General features: G+C 37.0%; 1 protein-coding gene across 2 annotated transcripts; it reads left to right on the forward strand.

Moving 5' to 3' along the window:
- The first annotated feature begins 221 nt into the window (after window positions 1-221).
- Window positions 222-2,921, forward strand: LOC141717952 (pre-mRNA-splicing factor SPF27 homolog). Of its 2 annotated transcripts, none has more exons than XM_074520254.1 (6): window positions 222-553; window positions 1,173-1,348; window positions 1,797-1,880; window positions 2,384-2,453; window positions 2,525-2,673; window positions 2,754-2,921. In XM_074520254.1, exons 1-6 carry the CDS (start codon window positions 326-328, stop codon window positions 2,797-2,799), a joined length of 753 nt encoding a protein of 250 aa, XP_074376355.1. In that variant the 5' UTR covers window positions 222-325; the 3' UTR covers window positions 2,800-2,921. The 2 variants fall into 2 exon arrangements, with proteins under 2 accessions (XP_074376355.1, XP_074376356.1); XM_074520255.1 differs by having other exon boundaries at window positions 224-553; window positions 2,540-2,673.
- The last annotated feature ends 17,355 nt before the right edge of the window (window positions 2,922-20,276 follow it).

Raw genomic sequence — 20,276 nt, forward strand, 5'->3', positions numbered from 1 at the left:
AATTGAATACATTCAGATTTTAAAAGACTTTCTCCGATACTTAATACCTTATGATTTTTAAAATTCATAAAAATTCTTCAAAATCCCAATTAAATTAAACCCGAAGTTCAAACCATGATTAAAAAACGAACCAATCCATTATTTTATGTTCCGATTTAATTTGATTTTGGCGTTTAACCAGTTTGATTTGATTTTAAATTTCAAAAGAAATATTTTTAGTTATTGGGTTGAAAAAAAACAAGAATCCGGATGGGTTAAACACCTTATAAGTAAAATTCCAGTATTGGTGTGGGGAGAGCAAGTGTGTATCTGTCTAAAATCAACAATGGCGAACAACACCCACGGCGACGTAGTACTAATGCTGGAAGCACCTCCGTCAAGTCGTCCGTCGTGGTGGAGCGGCGGCGACGTAATAGACGCACTCCCTTACATCGACGATGAATACGTGAAAGAAGAAGTGGATCTTTTGATTCAAAACGAGATGCGAATGAGCTCCAAAAAACCCTCCGATTTTCTCAAACAACTCCCTCCCATCCCCCCCTTCAATCTCCAGGTAACTTATTCTAGAGTTTTTGATTGTTGCTAGGTGTGTTAATTGGAGTGTTAGAGCTTGATTCATGTGTTGATAATTATGTTTATTCTCAAACCTAGGCGTGTTTATTACATTTTTGTTTCATGGTTAGTTATTTGTTTACCTCTGTTATGTCTTTGGTGTTTCATTTATCTGCAGTTACTACGTGTAGCTGTTATATGACACTTGGTTTTGGGATTTATTTACTAGTGTCAGTATAAAGCTAATTTAAATGTTAAAATTTGAGACGGTCATTCTAGATGATTATTTGTATGGAATAACCAGAGTAACAAATTACTCTAGACGGAGGATAAATGGCAGTCCATTTTAGATAAATTTGTGAGGATTATACCATCTTAATACAATTACAATTGTGACTTACATTTTGCATTCTCGATATTCTCTGAGACTAGAGACACATAAACAGTAATATGCTTTCTGTGATGTGCATTGTGTGCCACAGCTCTAACACTTGTGGAAAAGACGAGATTTAGTTTGTTATACATATTGGTTTAAGTGTAGCATTCTTTTTAGTTCAAGTAGATATACTGTAATATTGAAAATAGTTACTAACCCTAACTATTTCATATCGAATCCCCAGAATCATCCACTGCTTGCCAGGGAATTTGAAAGAGTTAGAGCTTCAAAGCCACCTGTACCTCTAGATATGTCACGGTATGGCCTGGAAATGCCATCTGCTAACAAAAGGAATGATGAGGCTGCTTGGAATCAGGCTCTTCAAAAAGCTCAACGTTTGCTTCAGCATCAGGTGATCAGGTATTATGCCTTGCTAGTTGTTTGTTGACTATGTCAGATTTGTTTGCACTTGAAGTTTGTTCATCTGCATCAGAGTGGTGGGATTGTTTGTATTTGCCTATGTAATAGTTTATTCTGAATATATGAAAGCTAGTTCTTGTTCGAATTCAGATGTTTTAGACACATCTTGAAATTCATAAACATAGAATTAGAAAATTTTAAGGATAAAGAAGAGCTGGTATTGTCTTTCAATTTCTTATGTTATCATATATGGGAAAGTGAGTTTTTCTAACAATTTTGTGTTTCATTTATGAACTAAATTTGGTTTGCACTTCACTTTACCAGTTATATTATCCTCTTTCTTTGCCTATGTCCGCGCTTTGCCTTTTTATATTGTTTTCGACTTCTTCTCTTTCATCTACATGTTGGCATTCGTCTTCCTATTGTCACATTTGTTTTTAATTTCTAGGCTAGAAAATCTCGAATTGATGTCAAAACATGGCGCTGATGTCTGGATACAACACAACCAACGCCTAGAAGCGATGTTATCAAGGTTTGTCTATCCTACTTCATCCAGGATATTTTTCTGTACCATTCCTTCTGAAGTTCATCAATCAACATGTCCCTCTGCTTTTTAAAATTATATATTGCAGTTATTAAATTATATGTTGCAAATTATTTGTTGTTATAATAATTTCATGCCGGTTAAGCTACAACTATGTAGCAAGAGTAAGTTATTATCACTTTTATAAATGTCTTGTTATGATCTTCTTAGAGTAAGGACATGTGATTCTCTCCGGAAACATAGTTCGAGTTTTTCTCACCAGTCTGGTGAAGCCAGGAATATTTTATTGTATGCATACTGACAGAATTGGGCATTGTCAAAATCTATAGCCTGAGTACTTGCATAAACTGAGTTCTTTGTGGAAACAAAGAGCTCTGAATTCTTAAAAGAGTGTTGTTGATTGATGGAACAGGTGTTTGATTTCCGTGATAAAAACTAAAGCCCCGGTATTCACTTTCTAATTATGTACTTCTAATTTTTTAAATATTCAGAGTGCAAGCAGAAGCTCTTCAGATACGGAAAGAGATAGATGGTGTGAATTTAGAAAGGAAAAAACATCAGGTTATTAGAATTCTAAACTTACAGTTAAGATATATATTTTTCTGCTGGATCTACTTTTAAGCATATAACAGTTCTGGAATTATCAGCAAAAAACTGCGGACGAGCTTAATGTTTTATCAGCACAATGGAGGGAGCTTTGTGAGAAAAATATAGAAATCGAAGCTGCATGTGCTACTATGGGAATTCATATTGAAGAACTGAAGAAAGAAGCCGCAGAAAGGTATAAGAAATCTTCCTTTGGCCTTTTGTCATATGATATTTTTCTGTTCACCTGTCGCATCATCTATTTCTCGTTGGCAGGGGCTGGGATCTGGAGGCCAAGATGGATTTCATGCCTGTTTCTTAACAAACTAGGCATCCATTTTTTTTATTTAACTTAAGATGTCTGTTATGAATCAAAACATAAATCAACATCCTGATGTATTCGGACCTGTTATTTGATTTTATATAATTGTACTATGTTTGTCATTTTTCTTTCGAATTTGATATATTGCAAGTGTTGCATTCCATTACCTTGTTATCCGTTGTACAACTTTCAGTCTAGTATTATCATATCTAGAGTATGTGGATTAATTGTAGGGTTAAATGTACTTTACACCATCTTATTTTGTTTCAAAAACAAATGTGTATTAAGAGTATTGGAAACTCAGTTTGCACCCCTCAACTTCAACCCACTAATTGAGAAAGCACTACTTCGACGGTTATTATTAAAAAAGTAAGGGGTAGAATGGAAATTTCAGTAAAATATTAACTAAACTAAATTTTTTATTTTTCAGATTATATTAAAAACTAGATTTATTATTATAGCTATAAAATAATAACTTTAAAATTTTCGAATAATATTATATAGTTAGGTTTTATATTTTAATTATATTATTAATACCAAAAATTATATAATATTACCAAAATTAAATTCAAAATAACTTTTGATATATTTTTAATTATATACTTAATTTAAATCTAATTATTTTATTTTAAATTCTTTGACATCGTTTTGATTTTAAAGTGCATTCAATGAAAATACTTTGATCAATATTAATATTTAATATACAAGAAATCATTTTTATAAATATTTTAACTTATTGTTGAAATTCTAACTAAAATTCATTTACATTTTAAAATGAAATTCCTGTTTTACCCCTTATTATTTTAATTATAATATGCAAAAGGGTGCATGCTGACTTAATAAGTAAATTGAGGGGTGCAAGTTATATTTTCTGGTACAAAATTGTTTTTTCAACTTTGTTTGGGGTACAAAGTGCATTTAACTCTGTTATGGATAAAAAATTTAGGGTGTATTAACTGTTGTATTTATTACTAAGATTCGGGAGCTCAAGGTCTTTAATGGCTGCATTCGTGTTTCGTAGCTTAACTCGGCCTTTACGAGATGACTACGTATATATGTGAATTAGAGAATCAAGCCAAAAAACGTAGTTCTTATTGATGGGGTGAGTCCTTATATAGATGTCGAGAGTCCTTGAATTGGACTAGGGTTAGGAGACTTGTTGATCAAGTTCTCAGACGTTGGATAGACTTTGAAGTCTTACAATAGAGGAATCAGATTCCTAGTTGGTGTAGGTGCCCTTGAGGCTATCTTTTATAGAATTACATCATCGTTAGGACTCATTTAATGAGCTGGTAATCCCCCTTATTTATTAATTACGAAATTAATAAATACTCAGGGCTTTGGGCCTCATTAATTGGGCTTCGTTATTGGACCATATCAGGTCTAATCAATTCAACATTAATTATACTTCTAGGCTAATTTTAGGCTCATATCATTTGCCCCCCAAATTCTAGGAAACCGTAAAAGATTTCTTAAAAGTTAAGTCCATTTGTTCCCTTACAGGGTATCGTTTTTACGTAAAGTGTGGAGCGACCTACACATTTACAACGATTCGCCTTGCAAGTTGTCTTAGAACCTCCCTATTACTTTTCTTACCTTATTCCTTCTTCTTAGGAATTTTCTTTTATTTTTCAGGAATTTTCTCTTAATTTCTGAGATTTTTCCCTAATTTTACATGAATTTCCTCTTAATTTTTGGGATTTTTCCCTAATTTTACAGGAATTTTCCCTTAATTTATGGAATTTTTTCCTAATTTACAGGAATTTTTCCTTAATTTCTGGGATTTTTCCCAAATTTTACAGGAATATTTTGATACTCATAGGTACTTTTAATTTTTCAAGAATATTTTTCCCTACTTTAGGTATTTTTCTTGATTTTTCCTAATATTTTAGGAATTGTTCCATGCCTCCAAGTACTTTTCAGAATTTTTCCTAATATTTTAAGATTTTTTCCGCACCTCCGAATATTTTTTATAAATTTTCCTAATATTTAAGGAATTATTTTATACCAACGGGTATTTTTTCAAAAATTTTAGGAATTAATTTATACCAACGGGTATTTTTATTCTAATATTTTAGAAATTATTTTATACCAACATATATTTTTTTCAAAAATTTTAGGAATTAATTTATACCAACGGGTATTTTTTCTAATATTTTAGAAATTATTTTATACAAACGGATACTTTTTTCAGAATTTTTTTAATCATATTTTCATTTTTGCCCATTTTTTAATTAATAGAATAATCAAAAAATGGGTTTGACGGGAACACCCTTCCTAAGCGGGGGTAACCCATGCCTAGGAGGTGGTATATTAACCACGACCACAAACATGGCTTCCGGGCTTTGCTCAACTTTTGTCCTTTCTTCTTCTTTTTTTTGCCTTTTGCTTCTTGTTTTTGTCCTTTTCTTCATCAATTTTTTTATCTCTTTCTTCATCTCCTTTTGTCTTTTTCTCTGTCATTTTTTATCACCTCTTTTTTCTTTTTTTTTTAATATAAAATTATGAACTCTTTTCATAATTTATTGTGTCATCAGACATACTTAATTTTGTGCAATCGTGCATAATATAACTAATTGCATAGGAAATAATATTTAAAATTAATTTCTAATTGTTTCTAATTAATTCTATTTTTAAATTTCTTAGTTTTTAAGGAATTTATATATCAAATTACGAATTTACTCGTAATTTTTTTGTTGTCATCAGACATTAATTTATGCAATCGTGCATTAAATAATATTCTCTATTTTGAGAATTTTGTCTTCCTTTTTTTTAATTTTCTGAATAAAATATTCATAAAATAATTTGATTGTGCATCTCCATCCTATGCGTGGGTTATCCCCGCCTAGGAAACAACTTCCTTTCCACGCCTATAAATAATATCTCCTAGGCGTGGTTGGAGTCTGGATCTATCAATCCTAGACGTGGTTACCCCCGCGTACGAGGCAAGTTGACAAATACGCCCAAAATTTTTGTTTCCCCGGCATTGAAAGAAAGCCTTCGTGGCTGAATCCTTCCTAAGCGTGGTTTACCCCCGCCTAAGAGGTATGTTGAAAACACGTATAGAAACCTTGCTTCCTGAGCGTTAATCAAATGTTTTCTTGGCTAAAGCCTTCCTAGGCGTGAGTTACCCCTGCCTAGGAAGCATATTGTTGAACACGGGAAAAAATTCCACCACTTGGGTATTGGTTGAGCATTAACTTACTTCATTTTATTTCTCCTTTTTTCTTTTAATAAGAAAAAGGTTCCTTCATTCGATCATGAATCCTGGGAGTGGGTTACCCCCGCCTAGGAGACGGTATTGTAACGACGGTTGGGAATGGCGCTACCTAGGCGCTGTGGGTTTCAAACTTAATTGTATTTTACCTATATCTATGTTATCAATTCATAATTTGAGTTTGTACGTGTCGAGGCTATAAGGTCTTCTGATGAGTGACCATCGCAGCCTTGCATGGCTTCATATGCCTGCTATGGCTCTTTATTTTTCTTCTATCTGTTTTCGGTCCTTTATGGACTTTGAACATTTTCAGTGTGCATCCTAGTTGTCCTTCGGGACTCCACTTGTGATCTTTCGGGATCTTCTATCTTTATGCAGATATCTTTTATTTTCGGCGATTGGTCTTTCAGGACTTGCATTCGTTAGATGCTCGCTCATAAATAAATTGATAGATAAGAAGATAAACTTGCATAAGTAGATAATATCCTGAAATATGGGTTCAACCCTTACATTGAATAGAAATTGGTTTCATCGACCTTATTTCTACTTGTTAGATGCATTCACGCTATGGGGCTTTGTATATTGCAAGCCCAAAAAAGCGAGGAATTCTTGGGGCTACAAACCTTCTTTTTGCATGTATCAAACATTCACTTATGTCACTTGAACTCTTCAGGTACAAGATATTCTGGTATATAATCGTTACCCGAGTTTAATTTAACTGCACTTGAATGACTACGACACCTATGAGCCTCTAATTTCGATAAAACATGGGCTCTTCGGGCCTTCAACAGTTTTTATTTTCAATTCCTTGCATGCTATTTCAGTACTTGGCACATTTTTTGTGCTTGCCACATATTTGCTTTTCTATCATACACAATACCTTAAAGTTTATGATATAGCAAGACTTTGGCATTTTCTCACCATTCATGGTTTCTAACTCAAAATTGCCCTCTCCGATTATGGGCTAGTCTTTTCTTTACGTCCAACTCCGGATGCCTCAACCTTCCTCAAGACCAAGTCTTCTTCTTTAAAGAAACTTTCTTTAACCCTTCGACTGTAGTAGAGGGAGGCTCTTCACTGAGGGGCTTTAGCTTTATCCATGACCTCATAAATTAGGTCGAGGGCTACCATCATGCCTTCTTTGTTAGTCTCTAGCTTGCAAGCTTCAACTTTTCGTTATACATATGTAATTTCCAGCAACACTACTACCTCCGCTCCATAAGCCAGCATGACCGAGGTTGTTTCGTTTGTGAACTTGAAGGTAGTTCGGTAAGCCCATAAGATAGGCAACAACTCGTCCACCAACATGTTCCTCGAGGGTTCGACCCTTAATAAGTTCGACCTATATGTAGTAAAACTCTTCATATTTTGAGCATGCCAAGCCCGAGGTACTTCTTTTCCATCCATGGTTTCCATCTTGTAAGATCCCCTTCCTTGAATGCTCTTAATCTTGTATGGTCCTTCCCAATTCGAGGTGAACTTTCCTTTCTGCCCTATACTAGAGGTTTCCACTTCCTTAGGACCAAATCTCCTTGCTTGAAGAATCTCTCTTTTACCCTTAGGTTGTAATAAAAAGAAGTTTTCTTCTGATATTCCACTATCCTTGCGTGCGCCGCATCTCGTACTTCATCTATTAAATCCAGGGCTAATCTTTGGCCCTCCTCATTTTCCTCAGCATTGAAAGCTTGGATTCGGGGAGATAAGTGCGATATTTCTACAGGAACAACTTCTTCTTCCCCATATGCTAACATGAAGGGAGTTGCTCTGGTGATGACTCTGCAAGTAGTTCTATAAGCCCAAAGTATTAGGAGTATTTCATCCACCCAATTATTCCTGGATTTCTCAATCCTCTTCTTCAACCCATCTATAATTATACGATTCGCTACTTCCGCTTGCCCATTGGCTTGTGGATGAGCTACAGAGGTGAACCGTAATTCAATCTCATTCTCCTCGCAATACTTCCTGAACTCTTCGTTGTTGAATTGTGTTCCATTATCAGTGACCAGGATGTGCGGGATTCCATATGTGCACATGATGTTTTCCCACAGGAATTGTACAACCTGCTTAGTTGTGATCTTGGCTAAAGGTTTAGCTTCAATCCACTTAGTAAAATAATCAATAGCCACAATCAGGAACTTCCTTTGTGTCGTGGCCATGGGGAAAGGCCCAAGTATATCCATTCCCCACATGACAAATAGGATGGGAGAGTTGATGGAAGTCAACATCTCGGGTGCTTGTCAAACAATCGGTGCATGTTTCTGACAACGATCACACTTCTTCACATATTCTTTGGCATCAGCCATCATCCCTGGCCAATAAAAGCCTAAACGGGTTATTTTATGAGCCAATGCCCTGCCCCCAGGTGTTGCCCACAGATGCCTTCGTGTACCTTTTCAAGAGCCAAGTGTGCCTCATCGGGCCTGAGACATCTTAAGTAAGGAACCACATAAGATCTGTTGTACAAAATCCCATCGATCAAGGATTATCTCAGAACTCGAACGACCAACTTTCGTGCTTCAGTCACATCATTTGGCAGCCAACCAGTTTGAATATGGGCCTTAATAGGATCTATCCATGAATTTTCCAGCCCTATGGGGGCTACAAGCTTAATGTCAATGCTCCGCGTTTTCAAAACGCGAAAGTATACACTTCCTGAACTTTCCTCTATCTCTAATGAAGCAAACTTAGACAATGCATCTGCCTTAGCATTTTCCTCCCCTGGGATGTGCTCAACATGGCATTCATCGAATTGAGTCATCATAGCCCTTACTAGGCGGACATATTTAGTCATCGTATCATCCCTTGCCTCAAACTCTCCCTTGACATGGGATATGACCAACTTCGAGTCTCCACAGACCTTTAAGTTTTTGACTCTCAGTGTCCCTGCTATACCGAGGCCAGCTATCAGAGCTTCATATTCTTCTTCATTATTTGTAGTTGGGAAGTCTAGCTTTATAGCATATTCAATCAAGAACCCATCGGGGCTTTGCAAAACTAGCTTTGCTCCGCTTGAATTTGTTTTTGATGCTCCATCAAAATAGAGAACCAAATATTCCTTCTCCTTAATGGCCTTCTATTTTCCTCCTTTATCACCTTCTGTGTCTTGAGGTATAGTATCTTCTTGCCCCCCCGACTTCTTGGTTGGGTATGGTGCATTCCACCACGAAGTCATCCAATGTCTGGGCTATGAATAATATTTCTCAATGGCTAATTTGTCAGCACTTCAATTGTATGAGCCTGGAAGTAAGGACGCAACTTCCGTGAAGCCATCACCAAGGCTAAAATAAACTTCTCAATAGTTGAATAATTCAACTCAGCTCCGTGCAGAATTTTACTAACATAGTATATGGGTTTCTGGACTTTAAGCTCCTTCTTAACCAATACAGCGCTGAAGGCATTTTCTGAAACGGCCAAGTATAAATACAAGGTTTCATTCAGAGCTGGCTTGGCCAACAACGGGGCCTGAACCATATATTTCTTTAATTCTTCAAATTCCTCTTGCTTTTCCTCAGTCCATACAAAATATTAAACCTTCTTTAGGGATTTAAAGAAGGGCAAGCACTTGTCTCCGGATTTGGAGATGAAACGTCCCAGAGCTGCAACCCGTTCGGTGAGTTTCTGCACGTCCTTTATGGAACGTGGTGGTTCCATATCTAGGATAGCCTTTATTTCATTAGGATTAGCCTCGATTCCCCTCTTGGAGACCATCAGGCCTAAAAACTTTTCGGATCCCACTCCAAAAGCACACTTTGCAGGATTTAGCATCATTTTGTGATATCTCAATACCTCAAAAGCTTCCCTCATATGGGTTATGTGATCAGCCTTTAAAAAACTCTTGACTAATATGTCATCAACATAAACTTCCATAGTTTTGCCAATAAGATCCTTGAAAATCTTATTTACCAACCTTTGATATGTAGCTCCTGCATTCTTAAGACCTAATGCCATAACAAGATAATAAAATGCACCAAAGTCAGTGATGAATGATACCTTTGGGATGTCATCCTTATGCATCTTGATCTGATTGTATCCACTAAATCCATCCATGAAGCTCAGCATGTCATGACCAGCAGTAGCATCTATCAATGTATCTATCCTTGATAACGGGAAACAGTCTTTGGGGCACGCGTCATTCAAATCGGTAAAATCCACACACATTCTTCATTTTCCATTGGCCTTCTTTACCATCACAGGGTTTGCTAACCATTCTGGAAATTGTATCTCCTCAATGAAACCAGCCTCTAAGAGCTTCTCCATTTCTTGTTTAATAGCCTCTTGCCGCTCTGAAGCAAAGCTTCTTTTCTTTTGCTTCACCGTCTTTCGATTCGGATCCACATTCAGTTTGTGAGTAATCAATTCCGGGTCTATACCTGGCATATCAGCTGCCGACCATGCAAACACATCACTATTTTCTTGAAAAATTTCACCAACTTCCCTTTAAGGGGCTCCTTAAGTGTGGCTCCAACGAAAGTCATTTTCTCAGGATCCTCGGGAGCTAAAGGAATCGAAACCAAGTCTTCTGCTGGCTTCCCTCTATTCTCATCATTCTCACAGATATCCAGATCTTCAATAGGCAGAACCTGCCCCCGACTCCATCTGCCCTAAGAGAGGCCACATAATAACATCTTGCCATCTTTTGATCTCCTCTCTCTTCTCCAATCCCATTTCGGGTCGAAAACTTCATCACTGAATGATAGGAAGAAGGGACTGCCTTGAAGGCATGTATCCCTGTTCTTCCCATGATCGCGTTGTAGGTTGAACTAGCCTTCACCACCACAAAGTCTAACATCTGTATCGCTTGTCTTGGTTCCTGATATGTGGTCATTGGCAACTTGATTATCCCTTCTACGGGGCACTTCACTCCTGCGAACCCATATATCGGCATATCGGTCGGGGTTAATTGAGAATCATTGTAACCCATCCTTAAAAAGGTATCATGGAGTAAGATGTCCACCGAGGCACCGTTATCTACAAGAACCCTCTTCACCGGGTTGTTCCCTATTATCAGTGTTATGACCAGCGGGTTGTCATGAGGAAATTTCACACCTTCCAAGTCAGAATCATCAAATACCATTGTCACTCCTATCTTGGCCCTCTTCGGGGCTTCCCCAACAATATGCATAACTTCTCTAACATATACTTTCCTTGAGTTCTTAGATAAACCAGCAGCAGTTGGTCCTCCAAAGATTGTATTTATCACTGGTCCCTTAGGCTGGGGATTTCGTCCTTGATCGTCTTGGTCCCTCCTACGATCATCAAAGTTCCTTCTCCCATTGTCATTCATATCTCCTCCATCTCCAGTGTACTTGCCCAATCTTCCTTTCGAATGAGAAACTCTATTTCATCTTTCAATTGTCTACACTCATTGGTGTCATGACCAACATCTTTGTGAAACCTGCAATATTTGCTTTTATCTAGCTTTGTAGGATCAGCCTTCAAGGGTTTAGGCCAATGAATATCTCGATCCTTCTCGATTTTCATCAAAATCTTGCTTCTAGGAGCATTCAACTTAGCATATTCAGTGAACTTTTTCCCAGGTCCTCCCTTCTTTGGGGTTGAATTAGGGTTTTGCTCAGGTTTAGGATACTTGTCCTTAGCAATATATTCCACATCAGTTTTCCGCTTCTTGCCTCCAGTGGGCTCGTTACTTACTACTGTCTTCATCATGCTCTCCTCCACTTTGATGTACTTCCCGACCCTATCTTGGAGCTGCAACATGCTTTCAGGGGGACGCATGGCCAAGAACATCTTGAAAAACTCGTCCCTAGTTCCCTGTTGCAGTGCTATCATAGCTACCTTGACATCAAGATCCGGGACCTTCAAGGCTTCCTTGGTGAAACGATTCAGATAGTCTCTCAAGGACTCTTTTGCTCTTTGCACAATGCTCATGAGGGATGCTGAACTTTTCTTATGCACTCTCCCACTGATGAATTGCTTAATAAAAGTCTGACTTAATTCTATGAAGGACCCAGTAGAGTTCGGGGGCAAACAACTATACCATCTTTGTGTCATTCCCGACGGGTTTGAGGAAAGGCCCGACACTTAATAGCTTCATTCACGGGCTGCAACAACAGTGCATTAGAGAATGTCCTGACATGATTAGCGGGATCTCTAGTGCCATTATTAGCTTTGATAGTGGAAATCTTGAACTTTCTTGAGATATGGGCACTCATTATCTCTTCGGTGAATGGTGGAGTAGGATCATCAAGATCTCCAAGGGGAAGAAGATTGATTGGATCAGCAGTTGGGACAACAGTCCTTCTTTGTGATGGACCATCCAGGTATATAATTGGAGGAGGATTTCTCCCCCTAGGTGGTAGTGGGGGTCTCAGGGCCTGGTGCGCCTCCAAGTCACGCTTCAGCCTTTGAATCTCAGCCTCGTGAGCCCTGATTCTCTCTTGCACTTCTTGAGGATTCGTCCCTCGGGTGCTCCTGGGGCGTTGGTTACCATCAGACATCAGCTCTTTGCCAGCACGTCTCCTTCTTGGGGCCACTTTATCATCCGAAGATTCAGAGTCTCTCTCAGTATAAGGACCATAAAATTCCTGATCCTGTGGGATAGGAGCCAAACCTTGTATGTAGGGAGGTGTTTGCCCTCGTGCTTCACCTCGTCCAACATGCCCACTTCCTCCAACCTCGGGGTAAAGGGGCATCTCATAAGTGGGGTTAGTGGTCACAATAGTTGAATACTCATACCCAACAGGTCAAGAATTCACAGGTGCATGTAGCTGTTGAAGTTGAGGATTCGTCCCTTGAGGAGCTGGGGGAATCGTCCCTTGAGGTTGAGGTTCAGTTGTCCCTACCTGGACTCCTCCTTGGGTGGTGGCATAGGTTGCATGCGGAGGTATCTCCATGGTAGACGAAATTGTTTGGGTTGTCCCTGAAGGGTTTTTAGGACATAAACCCAGCAAAAACGTAAATTTAATCTTCAAAAAAAAAACCGAAACCCTCCGCAGGATCCATGCAAAAAATAATATTTAATTCGTAGTTCAGTATGTTTACCTTAAGAAGCTTTACGTTAATGGAAAGATGGAGGTCTTTAATATCGATCCAAGAACGATGAACGGAGATCCTTAGCAGCTGCTCCTCAAGTGTGAAGCACTCCACCGGTATCCACCAAGAAAACGATGTAATGAAGGAGGAGGAGATGGAGAGAATTAGGGTTTTGTGACTCTGAGAAAGTGGCTTTGTGAGTGGGTCTGCTAATACCCATCTTGTCTTTATGACGATCAAAGTGACTCTGAGAAAGTGGCTTTGTGAGTGGGTCTGCTACATTGTTATGTGTGTCAACTCTCTCGACGTTGACATCTCCTCTTTCAACAATCTGAATTGCACAACCATTCAGAGTAAACACGTACCCTGACATGGATTTGTTATCACTTTCTGATTAAAAACTAGAGTCAGTATAACCCTCTATTTTCAACTCAGATTCACCACCAAAAACAAGAAAAATGTCCTGAGTCCTTCGTAAGTACTTAAGGATGTTTTTCACTGCTTTCCAATGGTCTTCACCTGGATTGGACTGATACCTGCTCGTCACACTAATTGATTAAGCAACATCAGGCCTTGTACACAACATCGCGTACATGATAGATCCTATTGCTGAAGCATAAGGAATCTTACTCATACGCTCTCTTTCCTCAGGTGTCTTAGGAGATATTTTTTCGGAAAGGGACACTCCATGGCTCATCGGTATGAGACCTCTTTTGGAGTTTTCCATGCTAAACCTTTTAAGCACTTTCTGGATGTATGTACCCTGGGTAAGACCTATCATTCTTCTAGATTTATCTCTATAGATCTTCATACCGAGAATGTAGGATGCTTCTCCCAAGTCCTTCATGGTGAAGTTCTTTGATAGCCATACTTTGACTGATTGTAGCATCGGTATATCATTTCCTATAAGAAGTATGTCATCCACATACAATACAAAAAATGTTACCGCGCTCCCACTAACATTCTTGTAGACACATGGTTCATCTATGTTTTTGATAAAACCAAACTCTTTGATTGTCTCATCAAAACGGATGTTCCATCTACGAGAAGCTTGCTTTAAACCATATATGGTTCGCAGCAGCTTACACACTAGGTGTTCATTTCCCTTGGAAAGAAAACCCTCTGGCTGTGTCATATACACTTCCTCCTCAAGTTCCCCATTGAGGAAGGCCGTTTTCATGTCCATTTGCCAGATCTCATAGTCGTAGTAAGCAGCAATCGCAAGCAAAATCCGAATTGATTTTAACAGGGCTACAGGTGAAAAAGTTTCATCAAAGTCAATCCCTTGCCTTTGTTTGAATCCTTTTGCCACGAGCCTGGCCTTATAGGTTTCCACCTGGCCATCTGCTCCAATCTTTCTTTTGTATACCCACTTGCACCCAATAGGCTTAACACCTTCAAGCGCCTCAACAAGAGTCCATACTTGGTTGGTATACATAGATTCCATTTCGGATTTCATGGCACTATGCCATTTCTCTGAGTCAACACTACTCATAGCCTCATTTTAGGTTACAGGGTTGTCATCATCAATGATTGACAACTCATTGTCATTCTCAATGACAAAGCCATAATACCTCTCAGGTTGGCGAGACACTCTCCCTGTCCTACGAATGGGCTGTTCCACAGAAGGTTGTTCAGTCTGAACAGGTGCTTCCACTTGATCCGTAGTAGTTTGTGCTTCTTGAACTTCATTAAGTTCAATTTTACTCCCACTGTTTCCTTCAAGGATAAACTCCTTTTCTAAGAAGGTAGCATGTCTGGAGACAAACACCCGATGATCGGTGTAAAAGTAATACCCCAAAGTCTCTTTAGGATATCCTACAAAATTACATTTTACGGATCGAGATTCCAGCTTATCTGGGTCAACTTTCTTGACATAAGCTGGACATCCCCAAATCTTAACGTGTTTAAGACTCAGTTTCCTTTCTTTCCATATCTCATATGGTGTTTGAGGAACAGATTTGGAAGGCACCTTATTCAGTAAATATGCTGAGGTTTCCAATGTATAACCCCATAGGAATACTGGAAGATTCGCATAGCTCATCATGGACGGAACCATGTCTAACAAAGTTCGATTTCTCCTTTCAAATACCCCATTTAACTGTGGAGTATATGGAGGAGTCCACAGGGAGACTATACCATTTTCTTTGAGATAATCTAGAAACTCTCCATTCAAGTATTCACCACCTCGATCTGATCGAAGAGTTATAATACTGTGTTTGGTTTGTTTCTCCACTTCATGTTTATATTCTTTGAACTTTTCAAAGGCTTCAGACTTGTGTTTCATCAAATACACATATCCGAATCTAGATCTATCATCTATGAAAGTAATGAAGTACGAAAATCCACCCATGGCTTGCGTAGACATTGGTCCACATACATCTGTGTGTACCAATCCTAGCAAATCTGCAGCCCTCTCTCCATGTCCACTAAATAGAGATTTGGTCATTTTACCCAATAGACAAGACTCGCATGTAGGATATGATTCAAAATCAAAGGGGTCAAGTAACCCTCCCTTATGCAATGTCCGTAGTCTATTTTCACTAATATGACCTAGCCTACAGTGCCATAAATAGGTCAGATTTTCATCATCTCGTTTTCTTTTATTAGTTTGTTCAATCTGAAGTAAATCATGCTCTACGTCACATACATACAGACCATTATTTAAAATGCCACGTCCAAAAAAGAACATTATCTCTAAGGATAGAACATTCATTATTCTTAATAATAAATGAAAAACCATCCACATCTAACATATGAATAGAAACAATATTCCTCACAATGGAGGGAACGTAATAATAATTATTCAAAATAATAGTCTTGCCCGTAGGCATATGTAAACTAAATGATCCCATAGATATGGCCGCAACCCTTGCTCCATTGCCCATACGTAGAATCACCTCATCTTTTTCAAGAGTCCTACTTCCCTTTAGTCCTTGCAACGAATTGCAAATATGAGAACCACAGGCGGTATCTAATACCCAAGTAGAAATTTGACCTAGTGACATATTAACTTCGATCATGAACATGCCTGAATCAGAAGCGGTAGTCTTACTACCCTTCTTCTTCTTCAATTCTGCAAGGTAAACCTTGCACTTCCTCTTCCAGTGCCCCAACTTGTTACAGTGAAAATAAACAGCTAAATTAGGACCAGTCAACTTGTGAGTATCTAGTATGCTCCGGAGTGATAATGCAGAAGACATGACGAATATAGTAAATCTGTAAATGATAAACACATAACAACACTTAGCAAATATTCAATTTCATTTCAAAACACTATATGAATCAGGTCTTTATTCATAAGTTTTTCCCACTAGTTTATCTAATTTTTTCAACCCCCTAAGTGAAAATTAAGCATTCATAATGCTAGTGGGAATAGGGATCTTACATTCCATCACACAACATCGGCTGTGGCACGAAACGTCATATGATGTTCAATAGGCAGACACCTCTTGTCATTTACATCTTACGTTATTTCCTAATATAAGTTTAGCCTCTTGAATAATTGAGTCACGGCTGTGGCACGACAAACTCAATATTCTAACTCAAGTCTAACCCAACATTTCGTACAATTAAATCAGTCTCCAACGGCCCACGGCTGTAACACGTACCGACCTTTAGATTCTAATTCAATATACACATCTCTACGTAATAGACAAGTATTTCTTATTTTGAAATCAAAGCCCTCGGCTGTAGCACGAAACGACAATGATTTAAAAATAAGAACCACTTTCTACCATGTTGGAAGCCTATGACCGACACAAGCCCGTTGTGTCATTGGCCAATTACTACTTGATATTATTTAATTTTAGAGGGATTATATTACGTTACAATCATAATCATATTATAAAGAGATTCTTCCTTTTAAATTAAATATTTCAAATCAATAATCGATAATGAGATGATTTCCAGATCGGGTGGAGCATTGTCAAGAGGCGTCACTTAATAACCCTTTCTTACAGATAGAAATCTGTTGTTGACAGAATCATCCTTTCTCTCAATATTGAAAATTCATATTCAATTACGTGTTTCATAAACACAAGAATCTCATGATCGTATTCATAATATTTATTGTTAAGGCAAGAAACGATTCCTATTCTAGATTTTCTAGAGCACGCCTTATATTGATTTAAGTTCACCTAAATCTATCATCGCATGGTAAACATAGGCATATATCTCATATATAAAATTAAATAAACAAGTAAATGTAAAGTGCAATAAAGTAAATGTGTTTGGTTATGGCCCCATCCTATGTGATCTTTATCAAGCTCATGATAAAGATCAAGGTCAATCTAATATGGTGATGGAAATAAATACAACTACTTATTACATAAGTCTTCTTCTTTGTTTAGACTTCTTGTATGCCTCGTCTTCTTCTTTGTATCACCTCCATTGGATAGCCTTCTTGAGTCTTCAATTACATTACATGATTGAAAGTAAAACTAATCTAATGAACTTACAAGAATAACTCGAGTTACATTCGAGATTTATGATTACAAAGATTGACGACATGCAAGTCGTAATTAAAACCAAAACCAAAACCAAAACCATTACACTAAGGTCGAAAGGCCATATCCATCCACCATGCTCATACAACACATAAAAGCATGTTAAAACACATAATATGATCTTAACATATCATATTATCCATGATCTAATCATAAAAAGAAAATATGACAAAAATCAGAAAAATCAGAATCAAATCAGAAAAACAAGAATCACTATTTACGGGCAGTAAACGACGTCAAACGCCTTACAGACGAGTCGTTGATAGCTGCAAATCTGCAGTAGCCAATTCAGAATCCGTATCTAATATGATTATCATAATTAGAACAAACATAAATCATGTATATATCAGTATATATACAGATTACATAATCATCTTATGATTATACAACTCACATGAATATCATATATACAAAACGATACATATATAAGCATATTATATCAACATCAAATCATGGCGAATCACGTACATGCTCATATATCGAAAACAGTTAAACACATAAACGAATTAAAAACTTTTCGCAAGTAGCTCTGATGCCATTGAAGGGTTTTTAGCACATAAACGCAGCGAAAACGTAAATTTAATCTTAAAAAAAAAACCGAAACCCTCCGCAGGATCCATGCGAAAAATAATATTTAATTCGTAGTTCAGTATGTTTACCTTAAGAAGCTTTACGTTAATGGAAAGATGGAGGTCTTTAATAGCGATCCAAGAACGATGAACGGAGATCCTTAGCAGCTGCTCCTCAAGTGTGAAGCACTCCACCGGTATCCACCAAGAAAACGATGTAATGAAGGAGGAGGAGATGGAGAGAATTAGGGTTTTGTAAATCTTTTTGGTTGAGGCAAAAATAGGGTTTATAATAGTATATTTATAGGCAAAATTTTCAGCTGAAAATTTTCCCATAAAATATTATTATTATTAACCCTTTATTATTCTCACTAATAATTAAAACACCTTTTAATTATTAATCCTTTTTCTAAACTCTTTAGAAATAATTCTCTCACTTGATTTAATTTCCAAAAATTAAATTCTTAATTAATAATAATAAGAACCTTTTCTTAATTAATTTATAATCAATTAAATCTCATTTAATCAATTATTAAATTTGCCAATTAATTATTTATTTCATAAATAAATAATTATCAACCATTATTAATTATTTCCTCCACCATTAAATCGTTCTCTTTTATGGTGTGACCCTGTAGGTTCAATATTAATCCGGTAGTAGAAATAAATAATAATAAAACTATTTTATCATTATTTATATAAATTCTCTAATTCATTAAATATGATTAATTAATTAATCATATTTATTCTACTTCGTGAGGGATACTTCTCAGCATATCACGATTATCCGTATAATACGAATTCACTGCTTAGAATACCAAGAACCTATTCAGTGAGTAGTTACCGTACAATTAATTTCTTCTACCCTGCAATGTCACGATTAAATACAGGGCATGGAACTTGTGTCAAGCCTATCTTATTTAATCACTTGCTTTCCCATTCAATATGCTTAGTTCTATTTAATGTAAATTAGAAACTCCTTTCTAATTTCATTCACTCTGGCCAGAGATTCCTGAACTAACATAAGTGGATCAGCATTGAACATTCTCTTTCTACACTGGAAGGGGTAGATCCTTTATTGATCATACACTATCTTCGTGTACAAATTCCTATACCCAGTAGAGCCCTTATAATTGTCCCTTGAGACTAAGAACTAAACCAAAGCATAGTTCAGTGTACACAAGATGACTATGATGACCTCAAGTCTAAGAATACTTGTACAACTATCACTATGTGAACAACTGCTGACACGTGAGTGGACTCCATCAGTTGTTCAGCTGTGTGAGTCATGTTCAGTGAACTTATTCTATAATAAGCACCTACATACTAGCTATAGTGTCACCACACAAATGTCTATGAGAACAGACATCCTTCATAATGAAGCAAATATAGTATGTACCGATCTTTACGGATTATTAATTACCAGTTAGTAATCCTACGACCAGGAACTATTTAAGTTTAGAGTTATCATCTTTTAGGTCTCATTATTATGATCTCATCACAATCCATAAAAAGCTTTACTCTAAACTGTGGTATATCTTATTTAAACATTTAAATAGATAGAGCCCGCAATAAAAACAAAACAAGCCTTTTATTAATATCAATGAAATCAAAACAGATTACATAAAAGTTATTCCTAAATCCTCATACATGATTGGACTTAGGACATATCTCTTTCAGTCCCCGCTGGTGTTCCTCATTCAGGGGCGCTGTTTCCTCTCCATGTTCTTGCCATGGTTGTTGTTGTGCTGTCCCACAGACGGCGCCGAATGTTATGGATAAAAAACGTAGGGTGTATTAACTGATGTATTTATTACTAAGGTTCGGGAGCTCAAGGTCTTTAATGCCTGCACTCGTGTTTCGTAGCTTAACTCTGCCTTTACGAGATGCCTATGTAATATCCGGGATATATCGCGTAATTATTTTTGCTATTATATAATTATTATGTGTGTTCAGTATCTATTCTGTGAGCTAATTGTTAAGTGTTATCTGTACTTGAATATTCAAAAATAATATTAATTGAGTATTTTAATTTTTATATGTCCAAAATAAAATATAGATAATTGTCATATCTTCCTAATTATTTTTATGTTGGTTTATGGATTTATAAGAATCATATGAAATTTCTAAAATATTTTTCTGGGTAATTAAAATCTATTTTATAAAAACAGGAACCAACCGACATCACCC

This window comes from Apium graveolens, chromosome 4, assembly GCF_009905375.1.
Source record: "Apium graveolens cultivar Ventura chromosome 4, ASM990537v1, whole genome shotgun sequence".
Classification (NCBI taxonomy): domain Eukaryota; kingdom Viridiplantae; phylum Streptophyta; class Magnoliopsida; order Apiales; family Apiaceae; genus Apium; species Apium graveolens.

What these genes read in the sequence shown, in the direction of transcription:
- LOC141717952 (XM_074520254.1), top strand. Translation starts at nt 326, where the DNA reads ATGGCGAACAACACCCACGGCGACGTAGTACTAATGCTGGAAGCACCT. An exon ending in TCCCCCCCTTCAATCTCCAG is followed by an intron (nt 554 to 1,172) that starts GTAACTTATTCT and finishes TCGAATCCCCAG; the next exon opens with AATCATCCACTGCTTGCCAG. An exon ending in AAGAAAGAAGCCGCAGAAAG is followed by an intron (nt 2,674 to 2,753) that starts GTATAAGAAATC and finishes TCTCGTTGGCAG; the next exon opens with GGGCTGGGATCTGGAGGCCA.